This window comes from Manacus vitellinus, unplaced genomic scaffold (assembly GCF_001715985.3).
Source record: "Manacus vitellinus isolate BGI_N305 unplaced genomic scaffold, ASM171598v3 scaffold_67_pilon, whole genome shotgun sequence".
NCBI classification, from domain to species: domain Eukaryota; kingdom Metazoa; phylum Chordata; class Aves; order Passeriformes; family Pipridae; genus Manacus; species Manacus vitellinus.
The window spans coordinates 2,497,322-2,514,752 of record NW_021940737.1 but is presented as its reverse complement, the minus strand read 5'-3'; the positions used below and the strand labels follow the sequence as shown (position 1 = coordinate 2,514,752).

Here is a 17,431-nt window from a genome sequence, read left to right as displayed (position 1 = left end):
TTTACTGTGAAATTCCAGAAATAGTTGTTTGCTCCTTCTTTGACAGATGTTCTTTGAGCTCACTTTCCGCTGATATATACATATATTAGGGCAGACTCAACTGCCAGGGTTAGTTGAAGTCTTTGCATCCCTAATTCTTTCCTGATTTTGAAGCAAAAGTGGCTGCCTGCAGCTCTGGTGGGCAGGACAGGGCGTGAGGATGCAGTTCCAGGGCTGGTGAGCTCAGGTGAGTTACTGGGGATGGAAACCACAGTGACAGAATTATTCTTCACCATGTGCTGCTTTTATGCTTCACTGCATCCTTCTGCAGTACCTCAGGAAGCCCTTCTCTGTGGCTTGTGGAAGGTGTCTGTAGTAAAAGCATTACAATTTACAGTGTCTCACCATCATTTTTCAAGGCAGTAGCAGTAGAATAGTGTGCCTTTGTTCCTTACACCTGCTTGCCCCTCCACTGACACAAAATATAAGTTTACAGCTCAATTTATGAGTTCTACCTTTACAACCCAGAGAACTTGCATAATTCTTGGGGAATATCAGGCATCCCACACAGTTGATGCAAATAGGATCCAAAGCAGAACTTTTCATATTGCACCAAAAGTTGTTGAAGAAATGTAAAGGTGTGTTTTAAATCCTGCCCTCTCTGCCACAGAGATTTACACACCTCACTCAGGGCTGTGGACTGGTTCTGTTCACGTTAGCCCAGCATTCCTAAAAACAGCTACCAAAACCCTTCCTTAGGAACATCTGCAGTAATAATTCCTATATTTTAAAGCACTGCAGAAGAAACCACTTTTTTCTTTTATACTTCTTAATCACTGTTAAAGTACATGCTATATATTTTTACATTCACCCATAAAACTGCAGTGATTGCAAGGATGCTGTTTTACTATGTGGGATACAAAACTGCTCTTAAAATCACTTATTTGTGTTGTATTGAAGCAGAAAAGTGGCTTCTCTGGGTGCATTGGAAGTTAAAAAAAAATTCCAATGTATTTTCAGAAAGCCATATGTTTCCTATGTGGTGTTTTTTTTTTACCTCTTATGTATCCCGTGATTGTGCAGTCAGTGTTAGTCATTTTAGGCTTAAATACCAGTCATAAAGAGTGAAAAGTGGCCTAGTTTTAGAACTCCTTCACAGAAGTGCATCTCAGATCAGTGGACTGTTTCTTCAGATAATTACATTCCTTCTTAATAGAGAAGTTCTTTATAAATACTGTAGAAGTTTCTTACTGAAAGTTATAAAACTACCTAATAACAAATAGGTGTTCTAGTAAACCTTGAATATCCACTGTCAAATGTTAGCAGAGGAGATCTTTGAGTAGCAAAATTGGAGTACGATGGTCAGTTTTTATCTGAACAGCAGCAGCTCACAGGATCTGAGGGCCACAAGCTGCTCTTATTTGTACAACACCCTATTCTTGCCCTTCTTTGTGCCAAAATCTTTTTCTTTTGGAAAATTGAATTGAGACAGACCTGATAAAAAGCCTTTCTTCTCTAAAGTTAAAAAAAACAAAACCAAACAAAACAGAAACCACCAAAATGCACACACAAAAACCCCAAATCAAAACCAAACCAACCAGCCTTAAAAAGTGATTTGAAGCATAAATCAAATTTAATGGTAAGCAACTGTATGGCTTATAAAACCCGTTCCTGGGTCCACTGCCCTTACATAAAACCTGCAGAGAAACATGTAATTTTTATTTGTTTAAATAATTTGTGCCTGACACGTTCCTTTGAATATTTACATTCTCAAATTCAAACTTGAAAATCGAGAATACTTTTAGGCAACAATCATGCTGTAATTTAAAGTCAGTCTCACTCTCTTCTCCTTTATCCATGATTATTTATCCTTTTCAGCAAATTTCTAGGAGGAATTCCTGTTATATCTGTGAAAAATCTGAATAAAGTGAATGAGGCACTTTTCACCACTATTTTCCAGTAGCATTCAAGAAATAATGATGTGATAAGGGAGAACTTTTTTCTTTTCCATGTTACAAAAAGAACCCAAATAAAACCCCCCAAGGCCTGGAGCAGAGGCTATTAATGGGTAACAGAAAAGCTTTCTCATTTCATCAGGTAACAAACATTCACAGCAGCTGCCATTAAGTCCTAATGAAGAAAACGTCCCTGCATCAGATAAAAAGTTAAATCTATTTTATTGATTTCTTTAAAGTGATATGTCTGAAGAGTCCTAATTCATTAGTAGCAAAACTCAAAGATCTGAAGAATTCTGTATCATTTTCTTATTATTTGCTGTGACTTAGTGTCAGTTTTTTATTATGGAAATTAGCTGGGTGGGAACTAGATGATCTTCCAACCCAGACCATCCTATGGTTCTGTGGGATTATTTCACAACCTGGCAATGACAGGCAGTAACTTAAACTCATTAACCTGTTATCTACTACCAGTCAGATATTTGCCAGTAACAACCTAGATGACAGGAAGGCAGAACACAGTCTGACTGCATTTTCCAACTCTAAAGATGAATGTCTGCTAAGAGATTCTTTACAGGTAGCAAACTTCTCTATTTCGCAGTGATTTTGATGTACTGTTGATATTGTTTAAGCAGTTACACAGTCAGCTGGGCTCCTCTAATTGATGTGTTTCCAGATAATATTTGTAGAGATAACTTGGCTGTAAAGGCATCTGAAATTACAGACTATCCATCTTTCTCCAGCAGTTATTCTTGTACAATTCACTGCTACATCATCATAAGATGATGAACTTCCTCTCCTTGCTTTCAAGTACATGGAAACAGCTCTAAAGCACTGTGTTGCTGATGGCAATGTGGTGTAATTACCATTAGCCAGCTCCTAACTGGAGAGACTTTCCCTGATGTGATCACTTGCTAAATCCAACAGTTCTCTTCCAAAGCATTTTGGTGACGAGGCAGATCAGTGCTTTCAGGCAGATAAAGGATAAACCCTTCACAGTTCAGAAAGACACAATCAGATCTAGATACTGTCATCTGTAAACATGAAAAGACTGCATAAAACAGGGTGCCAGACTCTGCCAAGGTCTTTGCAAGGGACCTCAAACCAAACAGCAAAGTTCCTCACTCAGATCAGCACAAGAAAGAATAATGCCACTTTCATTTCTTTAATTTGATTGTAAACTTGTGATTGTGATCTTGATTTTTAAAGAAACTTCTGTGTAAACTTTGTGCCTAGAATTATTTTGATCCATAGGCCTTCAAAGGCATGATAAGAAGCTGAATCTAAAATGAGGCCTTTTTTATGTAATATATCCTTTGCAGGGTCAATTATTTTATTGTATTATTGCAACACAATGTAGGGTTAATACTGTCACTTGAAATGTAGGAAAGAGACTGATCTTTCATTTGAAAATGTTGGCAGGTTTTGGTGGGTTTTTTTTAAGATGGCAGTTCTCCTGCTGCAGTGTAATGAGCTGAGAATTACTGCAAATCAAAAAAAAAGAAAATATTCTATGTAGCCAATGTAATAATACTTCAGCCTAATGAAGAGCACTTGTGTTTCAGTGATGATGGGAACACAAGGAGAAAGCTGCAAGGGTGGTGCATGAGCCCTGCAAATTAAAGTAGCCAGCAGTTTATCCATTCTGATCCCCTTGCTGTTCATTCCCCTCATCTGCTCATGCAGCCACACACATTTCTCTCAGGGGCTGAAGCTGTGCTGTGAGAAACTATGGCTTGATGACCATGTGCTCCTTTGAGCTGACTGGCATAATGTGTTGTGTGCTGATAACATGCATGGATTAAGTAGTGTGAGAGCGCTCCTGTCAGTGCTATTATTGATATTTATAGACTATGATAAAGCCTTGATGGTATGAGTATATTGACACCACATAACCCAGACCGTGTCCAGAATATATGTAATTCTCATTTATGAGAACAACAAAGAATTCCCACTCTAACACTCTTGCTGGCCAGCCTTTGTAATTTCTCATTGATTGTACTGTACAGGATGTGGCAAAATCACGCTAAGGGGCATGGAAGTCTCAGGAAAAAAACCTTGCCAAGTTCCCCATTTCCATGGTGTAATCCTTCTGTAGTTCTGCAGCCTTTATAACAACTTTCAAAGACTAATTTCATCTTTACATTGTAGTTCAGTTCTAGAGCTTTCTCCAGTATTGCTTTCTCACTATTAACAGCTTATCGTACCACACTTACTTTGGAAGCAATTCATCCTGCACCCTGGGTGCTTGTGTATCCTGCAGGAACCATTCCTTTGGACACTGAAAAGCTGTTCCTCACAAAACCAATATTACAGACTCATAGAATGGCCTGGGTTGGAAGAGATCTTAGAGATCTTTTTGTTCCAACCCTCCTGCTTTGGGCAGGGACACCTGCTACTAGACCAGGTTGCTCAAAGCCTCATCCAACCTGGCCTTGAACACTTTGAGGGACGGGGCATCCACAGCTTCTTGGGCAACATGTTCCAGTGCCTCTCCACTCTCACTGTGAAGAATTTCTTCCTAAGATCTAATCTAAACCTGCTCTCTTTCAGTTTAAAGCCATTCCCCCTTGTCCTGTCACTCCATGCCCTTGGAAAAAGTCCCTCTCCAGCTCTCTTGCAAGCCCCTCTCAGGTACTGGAAGGCTGCTCTAAGGTCTCCCCAGAGCCTTCTCCAGGCTGAACGATCCCAGCTCTCTCAGCCTGTCCTCCTGGGAGAGGAGCTCCAGCCCTCTGAGCATCTTGGTGGCCTCCTCAGGACTCTCCAGCAGGTCCGTGTTGCCCTTGTGCTGGGAGCCCCAGAGCTGGATGCAACGCTCCAGGTGGGGTTTCCTGAGGGCAGAGTAGAGGGACAGAACCTTCCCTGACCTGCTGGTCACATGCTTTTGGTGCAATCCAGGAGACAATTGGCTTTCTGGGCTGCAAGAGCACAGTGCTGGGTCATGTTGAGCTTCTCATCCACCAAGAATCCCAAGTCCTTCTCCCCAGGGCTGCACTCGATCCTTTCTCCATCCAGCCTGCATTTGTGCAGGGACTGCCCTGACACAGGAGCAGCACCTTGGCCCTGAACTTTGTGATGTTCACATGGTCCCACCACTCAAGGCTGTCCAGGTCCCTCTGGATGGCATCCCTTCCAACAGCACCACACAGCCTGGGGTCATTGGCAAACTTGCTGAGGGTGCCCTGGATCCCACTGTCACCGAACCCTGAGGAACTCCACTCATCATATGGGGCAGTTCATCATCTCAGGATATCCTGGGTTCTCCATGATCGTGTTCTAGCAACTGAAACAGCACCAAGAGCACTTCTGTGACATTGTAAATTGTGTCTCAACATAGATTAAAACTGAGAGGTTGGAGAGAGCTGTTAAGATATGCAGACAGGCAGATAGAAGAAGAAATGCTAACTGTGCAGAATATCCATTTCAACTTATCAATTGCTTAATTAACAGGAGGAGGATCAGTCAAGTTTTTCTGGTTATGAGAGCACAGGAGGTGAGTTCCTTTTTCAGTGTTAATTGCCATTTCATTTTGAAACCTTTCATTTCCCCTGGTATTTAAATAGTTACATAGAAGGCAAAGTAAAGTCAGGTTATTTATATCGTGAAATTTATTTCTCAAATTATTTTATCATGTGAATCCTCTTTGAATGCAAATTAAGGTTTGTAGAAGACATTTCTATGCTCTTTAGGCTAGTGGGTCCAAAAATATTAGATGATGCTACTGTTAATCAGCATCAAGTCTCAGAGGTGTTTTCAGAAACTGGCAGTTATGAAAACCTCCTTGGGAAGTGTGAGGTGCTAAGAGTCCAAGAGGAATGAAAGGATTAATCAAAACTTTTCATGCCTTGTGATATTTTGTAATAAGGCCACATAATAATGTGTCTTGTAAGTGATTTAAGTCAAAGACATAATAAAATTTCATCAACTCAAATGGTGCAAGATCACCTTCTGTACTGGTATACATCGAGATGTGTCTGCTTCTCTCTTTTTTTCCTTTTTTCTTTCTTTTTTTAAAGAACAGATGTGTATGTGCAAGGTCTAGTTTTCAGGTAAAATATCTTTATCGTATCTGCAATGAGAATTATGAAACTGGGAGATTACTAGGCTTGTGGATGATAGCTCCTTTTGGAATGCAGAGCATTGTAGCAGAAGGTAAATCTGGTAAAATCAGATCCCCTTGCATGAGTGTTACCCAATTCGGTGTGGTAAGTAGCTGACATAAAAATTAGTAGGTCTTGCCCACTAAAGAATTTTTATTTTCATTTCAGACTTTTCAGAAGATCTGAGGAAATCAAACATAATTTTTGTTGTTGGTAAGTAGGATTCCTGATTTAACTGCTACATTTGAAAATCCCCATGTTATTTGGCTTTGGTTATATGATTTCTTTTAAAGTTGAGCAGAATAGTTTAGTGGAGAATATTTATGCTACAGTGATGGTTTAGTCTTTTGGAAGGGAGTTAGCATTTAATAACATGTAATTAACTTGGGTCTGACCATACTAACGACAGTTGTGTGAAGCATAAACTTTGAACATTCTTTTGAAACAAATTATAACAAGAAGAATTACAAGTTTGATCTTAAAGCTCGGTACTAATCACTTGGAAAGAATAATTGCTTTTGTATCAAGCAGTTTTCAGAACTACCTTACAATGCAGAGCATTTCCAAGGTTATAAGGATAGATACCAGAACATGAGGGATTGTACATAAAAGTAAGTCAATTTGTGCATTCTTTTTCCTAATTAAAAAAAGCCACACCTCCAAAGTGGATAATAAATGACTGTTGGTTAGGAGCTGAAATCTGGTAGCAGTGAATTGTACAAGAATTAAAGAAAACGCTGAAGAAACCTCACAGGAGCAGAACAAAACTGTTGGGAGTGGGGGGAGAGGGAGAAAAACAAGCCCCCCAAATTCTCAGTGGTCCTTTGCAGTGGGCAGCGTTGGGGATGTTCAGCCCATGATACCTTGACTGGAAAGAGAGAAAGAAGATGGGTTGGAACAGGCTTCCATGGATACTTGAATGGGAAAAACTGCCTTGGTCTCAGGTGCCATTAGATGTATTCATGAGGAAATAATAAGATGCTTAAAAAGATGTTTTAAAGTGTGAGATTTAAAGATGTACATTTGAGGTAATTTACAGACTAATCAAAATAAATGCACCATCTGCCGTGGCTGACAGATACTGTTTATAAGACAAAAGATAAAAAACAGGCAGTTTCCTCCCCCACTAATTACCCTTGAAAATTGTCCAAAAGGGAAAGAAAAAGAAATAATCTAATTAGCAAAGATTTACATTAGGGCTAATGTAGGAATTAATTGGAATAACAGTCAAGTTGGATTAATTAAGCAACAATGTCAATGTTTTACCCAGAAAGTAAAGCAGAGACATAGAACCAGCAAGTAAAAAATATAGGAGATAAGAGCAGGATAATAAAAGAGGCAAAACCAAGGTAAATTTGGCCTGTAAAGTAAAATTCCAGAGAACAAAAATAAAAACCACAGAGGTGTAAAAATAAATTTGGGTGATGCTATAATACTCAAAACTTATGTATTTATTGCCAGCCATTAAAAAAACAAAACCCCACAACATAAAAAAACGACAAAAAAATTTCTTTTCATCAGTTTGAACTGCAGTGAATGACGTTATGATCAGCCCTAACTGCTGCAGTACTCCGTGCTGCATCCACAAAACTGTCACACAGAACAGTTGCTGGGGTCATTACCCTTCCCTGTCCTCTCCAGGAGGTTCATAAAACAGAGCCCCGTTGGGCTTTGGTTGAGGCTGGAAGTGGAACGGGAGGTCTCGGGAATCTTTCTGCCCTTTGGATCAGAAACAAACTCCCCACTGACTCGTAAATGAGGTGGTTAAAGCTCAGTCAGTGTAACCAACTTCCTCTGCAGAATCTTTGTTATGTTCTTGCTGATGTACTAAAGCTGGTAATTGCTTAAGCTCAGTGTAAGGAAGACCAGCTTTTTAGCTGACACTGAGGATATTCTCACCATTGACACTTAGAAATAAGACATTATCAGCTGCAGACAGTAGCTTCTTTTGCACACACCAGAAATAAATAAATCATGAAACCCAAACTCTTTATTTGTCCAATGTCTATCAGACCTTGAATGACCTAATCTAATTCAATTTATCATTAATTTAGCCCCTGCTTGAGTAGAACGTTTAACCAGATAAGGTCCCTGGCAACCTAAACTGTGCCACAGTCACTGTATTTCAGAAAGGCATAGGATGAGCAATACTGATAATTAAACCCCCCATCAGCCCAAGCACTAACTGTAGAAACTGAGGAGGGCTGATTTCCCTGCCTTCCCATGACATGAACTTCACGTTTTCTTTAAGAAGGATGAGAACTCAGTGATGTCCCAAGACCTCACATCATTCTGACAACATGTGCTCCAGGTTGTTTTCTGATTAAAATTATCTTTCAGAAAAAAAAAAAACAAAAACAAAAACAAAAAACAGTTGAGGTTTTTTTGTTGTTGAGGAGCTGTTGAGAAGCCTTCAAATGCCATATTCTGAAATTAAGGCTTATTTTTACTTGTATAAATAATACAAGTAGCATTGAAGGTAAAATTGCCAAACTGAACAAGTCCTCCAAAATCATAGTTTGAATATAAGGACAGATTGACTGGGGTTATTTTGGTTCCAGTTCTGACTTCTGAGGCTCCATTGTTGCAGGTTTCCCCTGCAAGCACTTTTCCATGATACAGGGATGATACTCATTGTGATAACAAGGTCTAGAAATTGAAATATTTTTAAATGAATGGTGGGACTCTCTTGTAAATCTTACTGCTGGCACCTTATGTAAATGTTCGGGATATTTTGGTATATGATAAACTTGTAAGATTTAAAATAGAGACATCTCAGTCTGACAGCATGACACTTTTGCCTTATTAACATTTCTGACAGCAAAGCTGGTTCTTGAACTGCTCATATTGGTTGTTCCTGTCCCTGCTCACTCCCAGCAGCAGTCCCAGCTCCCTCTGTCATCACTAATTCCTCGGGCTGTGGTGTTGTGTTGTAGGTCAGAGCGGTACATTTGAGTGACATGCCCAGGCTTCTGGTCCTTCTTAGTCTGGGGGAGCCTGGGGCAGGAGGGAGAACTGAGATCCTTTGCTGATCTCAGGCTGGCTGCAGTTAAATATTCAGAAGTGCTGCTTGGACAACTGTCATGACCCCAACCCACTGAGACCACTCCTTTTCTCCCCTTGAAGTGCTCCCTGGGAAGCCTTTTTGCAGTCCATAATTAAACAGGGAAGGGTAACCACCTAAGTCAGCAGTGCTGCCAGAAAGTTATTTACCAGGAGATCCCCTCACACAGGCAGATGAATCAACAGAATGGAAGGGAATGCTGCTCTGAGGGATTGTACAGACCTTTTAATCCAGCCTTGTCTACAGAAAAGCAATATACAGAACTGCATTTAATTTCTGTGCCAGTACCCTGGTTCCACGTTCTTGCTTCCTATTTGTATCAAAAAGCACAGGGGGAGACACAAAGGATCCAGTTTCCAAAAACGATCTCACCGACTGATACGATGTTTCTAATTTCTTAATCTGCAGTTTTTGTTTTTTGTTGAGTTAACAAATGAGCTTTAAAGCAAGATGTACTGCACTGAGCAATGCTAGCACAACACAAAAGCCTGCTAACATTGAAGCACTGCTGGTAGTTCTAGATCGTCCTGCGGGTCACAGCACACTCCTCATTCCTCTGGCTGTTTTCCAGGCTTTAGCCCTTTACCTTCATGTCATATATAGAAATCAGAAGACAACATGATTAGTCTGAATAGCAAGTTCCCAAGAACCAAGACATATTTTTTCCAAACTGTACGTAGGCAGAGTAGAGGATGACAGCACACAGAAAAAATGACAGCGTTCACAAAGAATCTTTCGCCTTCTCAACAAAAGTGGGGACGTATTTTCCTCCTGACAGTTGAGCCACTGGGAAAACTTGACTACCTTCTTCAGTGCCTCAAGTATTTTCCATTTGAAAAACAGCATAACAAGTTGCAGTGGAGCCTTCTTAACCGAAAAAATAATTTTGCTAGCTTTTGTTTATGCTTCACAGGCATAAACACATAAACTTTGTTCCAAATAAACTTTCTTCAAGTAAATTATTAATCTCTTTCTGTAGAAAAATGTATAGATTTAATAAAAACATCCTCTAAAAGAACAGATACAGTTTTTGCAACACTGCAAATTGATAGTGAGCTTCAATGACCACAGGGTTAATTTGCTGTTAAAGCTGCTTATGTAGCAGTCAGGTAAGGATATACCCTGAGCAAGAAGGAAGCATCTGATTAGTAAGAAAATGCACTTTCACATTCTTTCCCACCAGAATAGCTTTACTTCAGTCACATGAGATACTTCAGAGGGCGACAGGACATTAAATAATACTTTAATTTCAGACATGTAAGTTAATACTGTTGTAAAGGCCAAGTGTGTGCTCAGCCCTCAATGCTGAATTTCCTGGGGAATTCAGCCTCTCCTCAGATCAGGCCAAGCAAGAACTGCAGCCTCATTCATTGATAAGAAAGCAGAAGACTTGGTAAAATGGTCACGTACAATTGTTAAGCAGTAGAATGCTTTGTTACTCGTCAAATGAATCTAAATTATTAGCAGTGGCTATAAAAATTACCATTTTCAGCACATAACATACTTAATTATGTCTTTTTCTCTTTAAAGAGCTCAGCATTTTAATTTCTGCCTTGTTGGAACTCTCCTAGAAAAATAAACACGGTCAATTTTAATTATTGTTTGGGGTGCACACATGGTGTATGTATATGTATTGTGCCATTCTGACAGTGTTCTCTTTTAAAACACTAACAGACAAGGGTATTAGAAACACATCAACTTTTTGAATGTTTACCTGCTGAACAACAAAAAATTTTCCTTGTATTGTTATTTCTAAACAGACATCTAGTTTATTTAGTATACGAAGAGAAACTGCGACATTTCTGGTTGGGCTCTACATCAGGAGGGAAACAGTTATATAAGAAACAGAATAAAATAATCTTTCTAGCTGGTGGTTTTTTTTAATACTGTATGTACAGACCAAATCAATAGGATTAAATCACTGCACTGCTAGCATATTCAATGCCAGGAGACAGAATGTGTAAACAAGCACATTCACGCACAAACTTACTGATCTAAAAAACCAAAACAGACCAGAAATACAAGTAATTGCCACTCAGATACTTAATGGACTCATTACAGTTAATTTGCCTGTAATTTCTCCACATCTGTTTCTTTGTAGCCACTCCTATTTTTTCCTCTTTTTTCTTTCAACCGGTGCTTTTACAAAACAACAACGTTCTTCATATTAAAGCAACAGAAGCACAGAATTCAGCCCACGTCGGCAAGAAAAGATGAGCCTGTGACAAAGATAGTTCTAGCAAAAAATTGTAGTACAGGTGTGATTCTCACACCACGGGCTGATAATTGTCTTTGTGAAGCTGAAGTAAAAGACTGCAGATCACAGCAGACAAGCCCCTTCCTTTGTTGCTACTCTCATGACCCCATTTTTAATCTTAGCTACAGTGCTGTAACTTCTCTGAAAATCACGTGCTCGGAGCAATTATTTCTTAAATTGAATGCAAAAGTTAGAAGAAAATTCACTCTATTGTGACCTTTGGAAAGATAAGCAAACGGGAAGATCATGTATTTTGTAGCATCCTCCTTACACATAGCAGGGCTGTGTAGTCATACTTGCAGTCCCAGCAGTTGATAAATACACAAGTCACATGCTGAAAAAACTTTAGGAGCTTGAGCACTGTCTCCCTACAAGGGTATAATTACCTCCTGCTGCAGTAGATCTTCTGAACAGATCTGTCAAAGACTATAAAATTGCTACTACAGGCAGTGGATTTTCTCCACAGGCTCCAATACTGGGGCTTCGCTTTCCCGCCCTCCCCATCTCCCCTCACACCCCGGCGCCATCGCGGCCCCTCAGCCCTCAGGGCCTCACCTCAGCTCCACCGCGGCTCTGGGGTCACGGCCATCCATGGCGAGCAGCTTCCAGCAGTTTCCATGGGCTGTCCATCTCTCCAGCCAGGCTGGGGTGGCTGCAGCACCTCGGGAGGTGGCTGAAAACGCCTTTGGCTTTTCATGTCCTTGGCCGCCAGGGAGAGGAGGGAGAAGCACTGAGGTGATGGGCCAGGGCGTGAGAGGGGGTGTCCAGAGCAGCCCCACAGAGGCAGAGCTTTGGGGCTCTTGGGTGGACACCACTCTCCTGTCTAAGGAATTGGGAGGCTTGAGGCACCATTCCTGCCGGGAGAACACCCACAGTATTCCCTGCCCTCTGCCTCCCACCTGTCCCGTGAGCAGGGCGAGGGCCATGTGCAGGCGCCTTCCCTCCAGCCTGGGGAGAAACCACTGAGCGGCTTCACCTGCGTGGCCTGTTGCTGAGGTGCCTGTGCCCCTGTGGGTGTTTGGCTCTGGGCAGGGGGGTTTCCAGCCCAGTACCGCTGCGGGTGCAGGAGAGCGGGAGCTGGCAAGGTCTCCCTGTGCCCCTGGCAGCTGCGCTCCCCCATTTCCCGGGAGCAGGTGTGAAGAGCAAGGCAGCACCACGGCTGCAGGAGCAGCTGCAGCTGCAGTACCTGGTGCTCAGGTTTGGGCAGAGCCACCAGCACCGGAGAGCTTTCCGGCTCAGGGGGAAAGGATGCAAAACTCTTATGTTCACCACAGTTACTGCACATCTGCGTGCATCACACCTGACAGAGGCAGGTTTCGCTGGCTCTTTGCCTACACGTTTCCATCCCATAAGTAGGGGCAAAATACTTCCCTCACAGTGATGCAGTGAACATTATTTTGCTACTGTTTGTTGCAGCTGTCAAAATGAACATATATACCGAGTCAAGTACCCTTCCCCACAGGCTGTGTGTTTCATGTTTTTCCTTAACATGCTAATGCTTTTAGGCAGACATTCTCTTCTAATCTAGATATTTTTTCCCTCACAAAGGTGGGCCCGGCTCTGGCAAAGGTAGCCAGTGTGAACAGTTAGCCAAGAAATACGGATTTTCTCACCTGTCCACTGCTGACCTTCTCCAAAATGAGTTACTGTCATTATCAGAGAGAAGTAAATTGATCAAAGACATCATGGAATGTGGTGAACCTGTGCCTGGTGTAAGCAACAGTTTTATTTGGGGCCCTAAGGTTAAACAAAGGCAGTAGTAGGTAGATTGTCTAAAAGGGTGGAAATAAGATACTGGAGCTGATGATCCCCATTTCAGTAAAACTGATCTATAACCTGAGGTAGAAGTTTCCTCATTACCAAATCTGGGGCACTTGTTTCTCCTTTCAGTGCCAATATTTCTTCACATTTCAGACTCATATAGGCAGTAAATTAGACATGAAATACAGTGAGACAGACGCATTGCAAAATGTAAGTATAAGTACAGGAAACAGTCCTTTTTATAGCTTTGCATTTCAGATTCAGGACTGGTCCACCTGGCAGCTATTCTAAATCACAGTACCTGCAGCAGTTCCCTGCAGAGCTGGCTGACATCCCAGAGTAGCTGGACTGCAGATTAAGGGAGACTGAAGGCAGAGGGTGTTGTTCTCAGCTGGACTTGACTTTTACATGGCAGGTCTGCAGCCCCAGCTCCTGGTGGGTCTTCAGCAAGTGCAGCTGGATCGTGGGATGTGTTTGTTAATGAAGGATACTGGGAAGTGCTGCTCGGGGGAAACTAAAAGCTGTGCTCAGGCTTGATTTTGATTGCTTTGCTCTTCGGCGTGTTTGGTCAGATGGGGTCACTTTCCATGCAGTGTAATTATATCAGTGACACAGCCAAATGCAATCAGATTGGAAAATGCTGCAGCAGCGCTCCAGAATTTCACAGGTATTAACATTCATTTTGAAACTATGAAATATTCTCAGGTACCTAGAGGGCACTTTGGGAACTCTTGGATGGATTGCAGCACTAGATTTGTGTGGCATAGCTGATCCTGAGAGAAGAAAAAACACAAGAAAAGACACCTGCATTCACAGGACTGACTTTTAGCCAAACAGGGCCATTTTCAGGGGGGTAGCATTAGAGTCAGTGTAACAAAAAAAGGTCTCAATCTTTTTCATTAATTAACCAAATAACTCCCTTTCTTTCCTGTACAGGGTATTGTTCTAGAGCTGCTGAAGGAAGCCATGGTTTCCAGGCTAGGGGACACAAAAGGATTCCTGATTGATGGGTATCCCCAAGAGCTGAAAGATGCAGAAGAGTTTGAGAGCAAGGTGACCATATAATTGTAATGCTGTAATAACTCCTGTTAAGATGCAACTGTACTTCTGGTGCTGATTTTAGCCAAATTTAATGCAAACCAGGAACAACTCCCATTTAGTGGCAGGCACCATTTCAGAATCAGTTTTCTGATTCTAGTGGATGGCACCATACTTCTTAGGAAAATCTCATCTATTTGATGTAGATTCATAAATGTATGTATCTTCCCAGTTAATATTTCTTACCAGTAAGCCAGCTCTGCCAAAGCTTGCTGCCACTTGAAACAGCAAAGCACAGATTTAATTTTTGTGAGGACTAACAGGTGGCACAGCCATAAAAAGAACGTTCTGCAAGTGGCTGCGTGGCACTTCAGGGAGTTATCGATTTCCTCAGGATGTGCTAAGACCTACTGAGAAGTCTCAGCCATGCATTTCTCAGCCTGCAGAAAATACTCTGTATAAGCCCTGTGAATGAATTTGCAGGGTTTAGGAGAAGTGGTGAAGCAAGGCAATCAGTTAAATATATATTCTGCCATATTACACACCACAAATGTCCTAAACAAGTTTGAAAGGTAATAAAACTTTAATGAATCACCTGTTTTCTGCCTGAACCTTTAGCTGCTTTATTTAGTTTTTTTCACCACAAAAACCTAGCAAGATAAAGGCATCAGAAGCTGGACAGAATAATGGGCGATGGGATTTGCTATTCACAAAAATGTTGCTCTAGTTCCTCTACTAAAATGCTGTAGATTATTTAAAAAAAATTGGAAATTTCTTTCATTTTGTGTATAAGGAGGAACTATTTCAGCAGTGCTGCTTTTCTGGCAGGCATACATGTCATGTCCCATGAACACTGGTCTGTGTTATGAAGTAGGATTTAGAGGTTGGAGCATCCTGGCCTGAGGCATTGCCAGGCAAATAAGTCTTGATGCATCCAGTGCAAAAGCAGAGCCCTTTTCAGTCCCACAGACACTGTAGCAGCAAAAGATCCTGTAGTCCTGAGCTGCCTTTGACATTTGGAGGAAAATACAGGGACCTCAAGTGATTATTTTAAATGTGCCAGGTCACCCCTGTTGTTCCATGTATCCACTTTTCTCAGGGTGGACTTGGCTGGCTGAAAGCTGCTCAGTGAGGCTGTGAAGCTTTTTTAAGTGAGTCATTATTGAGATAATGCTTTTTAGCTCTTTCTAAAGGGCGATGAGAAGTTCTTCCAAAATTATAACTGAATGAAAAGGGATGCACATCAGGCTTCATTAATTAATAGCAGCAAAGTACAGATGAATAATGCTACATATCTGCATGATGTGTAAAAGGCATTGTAATTGTTAACAAAGAGCTGTTCTATTTAGAAGACACTGAGAATAGTGCTTATACTTCAAAGTTTGATAGCTTTGACTCATGAGCTGTGTAGAAACAGCTTATTCCTCAGCCAGTTTTGCCCAGTTCTTTTCTGTGATACAACTGTACTTTTACCCAGCCATAATTGTAGAGAAGCACACCTCTCAGTCTTTCTGCTGAGTGAGAAGTAGAAAACATTATTAAATTATAAGTTCCATATCACCAGGTGGAAAGTACCCAGTGAGACCTGATTGTTTGGCTTCCTGCAGATGTCCCCACAGCATGTATTATGTAAGCTAAATTGTGTTGGGAAAATAGTAATAAAAAAAACCCAAACAAACCAGTAGTAAAAATTGCTGAAATATCTGACCAGGGCACTACTTTCACTTTTTGTAATTTTTAACTTGGAAGAATGACATTTCTGTGATTCTATCTGAATTCCAGATAATAGCAATATTGAAAATTTTAAGAAAACCATATAGATTTTTCAAAAGTGAATCAGACCCTGTCTGTCAAGCAAGATACAGTTATCTGATGCTATCAGTCAGTATATTCCTCACTGTAAAGTGATGATATGACTGTGGCTGGTGAAAAGAATCATTCCCCATTTGTTCTAATTTAGAACAGACCATGGAATTCCTCATATGAAACCATGGAGGAAATCACTTCTCACTATCCTAGTCCAGTTACACAGAAAGACCATTTATTTAAATCATTGATGGAGCCCACATCTTTTTTAACTTGTCTATGTCTCTTGCACTATTAAACCTCCTTGTTGGCTTTTTGAATCCCCAAACCCAGTGCTGCTACTGCTGATAGCATTGATGTTTCCTGGGCTGTGTGGAAAAAATGGATAATGTAGATAATAGTCTGTCATTGAACTGTCCAACATCATCCCTTGGCTTCAGCTTCTCTTAAATGAAAGTCATTGAGGTCGTAGAAAGGTCAACACAACCCAGACATCCTCAGCCAAATGCAGAAGGCCTGACATGAAATATTTACCTTTGGAGTATTTCTTCCTTCGAGGGCTGTCAACAAAGGTACCAAGGGTAATTTCCATATATCAGTCATTTAGATTTCCTTTGCTGTAGCCGTGGTAAAAGTATAATTTTGTAATGGTCACTGGTCTGGAGAACAGTCGTCTTTTTTTAAGACTTCTCAGTTTTTCCTAAAAGGTGCTCTCCAAATCCCTGCTGGAAAGGGAAGGAATGAAGAAAAAGACTGAGAGTGTCTTTAATACATAAGTGCATGGAAAAATTATCACTTGATTTTTCACTGAGCCCTTAACACCTATATTTTACTTGACAGAGTGGCTTTTATCCCTTTGGACTCAGCCCAGCGGTTGTTGCTCTGACAGAACCTTGTGTCAGAGAGCACTGTGCCTGAGCAGGGTGCAGGCAGAGTGTGCTGCAAGATTTATGCTAAATGACATGCATATTTTTCAGTGTTTCAGAGGAAGAACGCTGAGGATTTGTTTAGAAACTCCTGGCTCTCTCCTAAAATATTATAAAGAACTTTTTGCTCTTTCTTGCCAGTTCTTTTTTACCCATAAATACTGCGATATCTACGATCAAATGTAGAGAGAGACAATTACTAACTGTCTCTGCCAGGCCTGAGAATAAAAATAAATGAATCTCTGTTTATTTTCTTTATAGAAAAGAACAGACTCTCCCTCACGACTAGTTTGGCACTAGCCAAACAGCAGTAAATGGTGGGCTTCTCAGAGAATCTGGCAATCACTTGCCAAATTGAAAATGTAGAGCAATATATCACATCCTTCCTTTATGCCATGGGTAGTGATAATGTGGGTACACTGCAAATAAAGACATAAAATCCTGTGTGACATAAAATAATTCACAGGGTGTATTCCTGTGAACATTTGATGGTGTTCCTGAGCCTGTCTGCTGTTACCCATTTCCATTTCAAGTGAGCATACTTT

The 17,431-nt window shown here is 40.9% G+C and overlaps 1 protein-coding gene across 1 annotated transcript in view; it reads left to right on the top strand.

Moving 5' to 3' along the window:
* The window catches only part of AK5 (adenylate kinase 5), a 75,153-nt gene that overhangs the window by 46,782 nt on the left and 10,940 nt on the right, over positions 1-17,431 (top strand). Inside the window, exons 8-11 of the mRNA XM_018083767.3 lie at positions 5,385-5,427; positions 6,203-6,247; positions 12,904-13,067; positions 14,053-14,169. Coding sequence (XP_017939256.1) covers positions 5,385-5,427; positions 6,203-6,247; positions 12,904-13,067; positions 14,053-14,169 — 369 coding nt within the window. The remainder of the gene's footprint in view (positions 1-5,384; positions 5,428-6,202; positions 6,248-12,903; positions 13,068-14,052; positions 14,170-17,431) is intronic.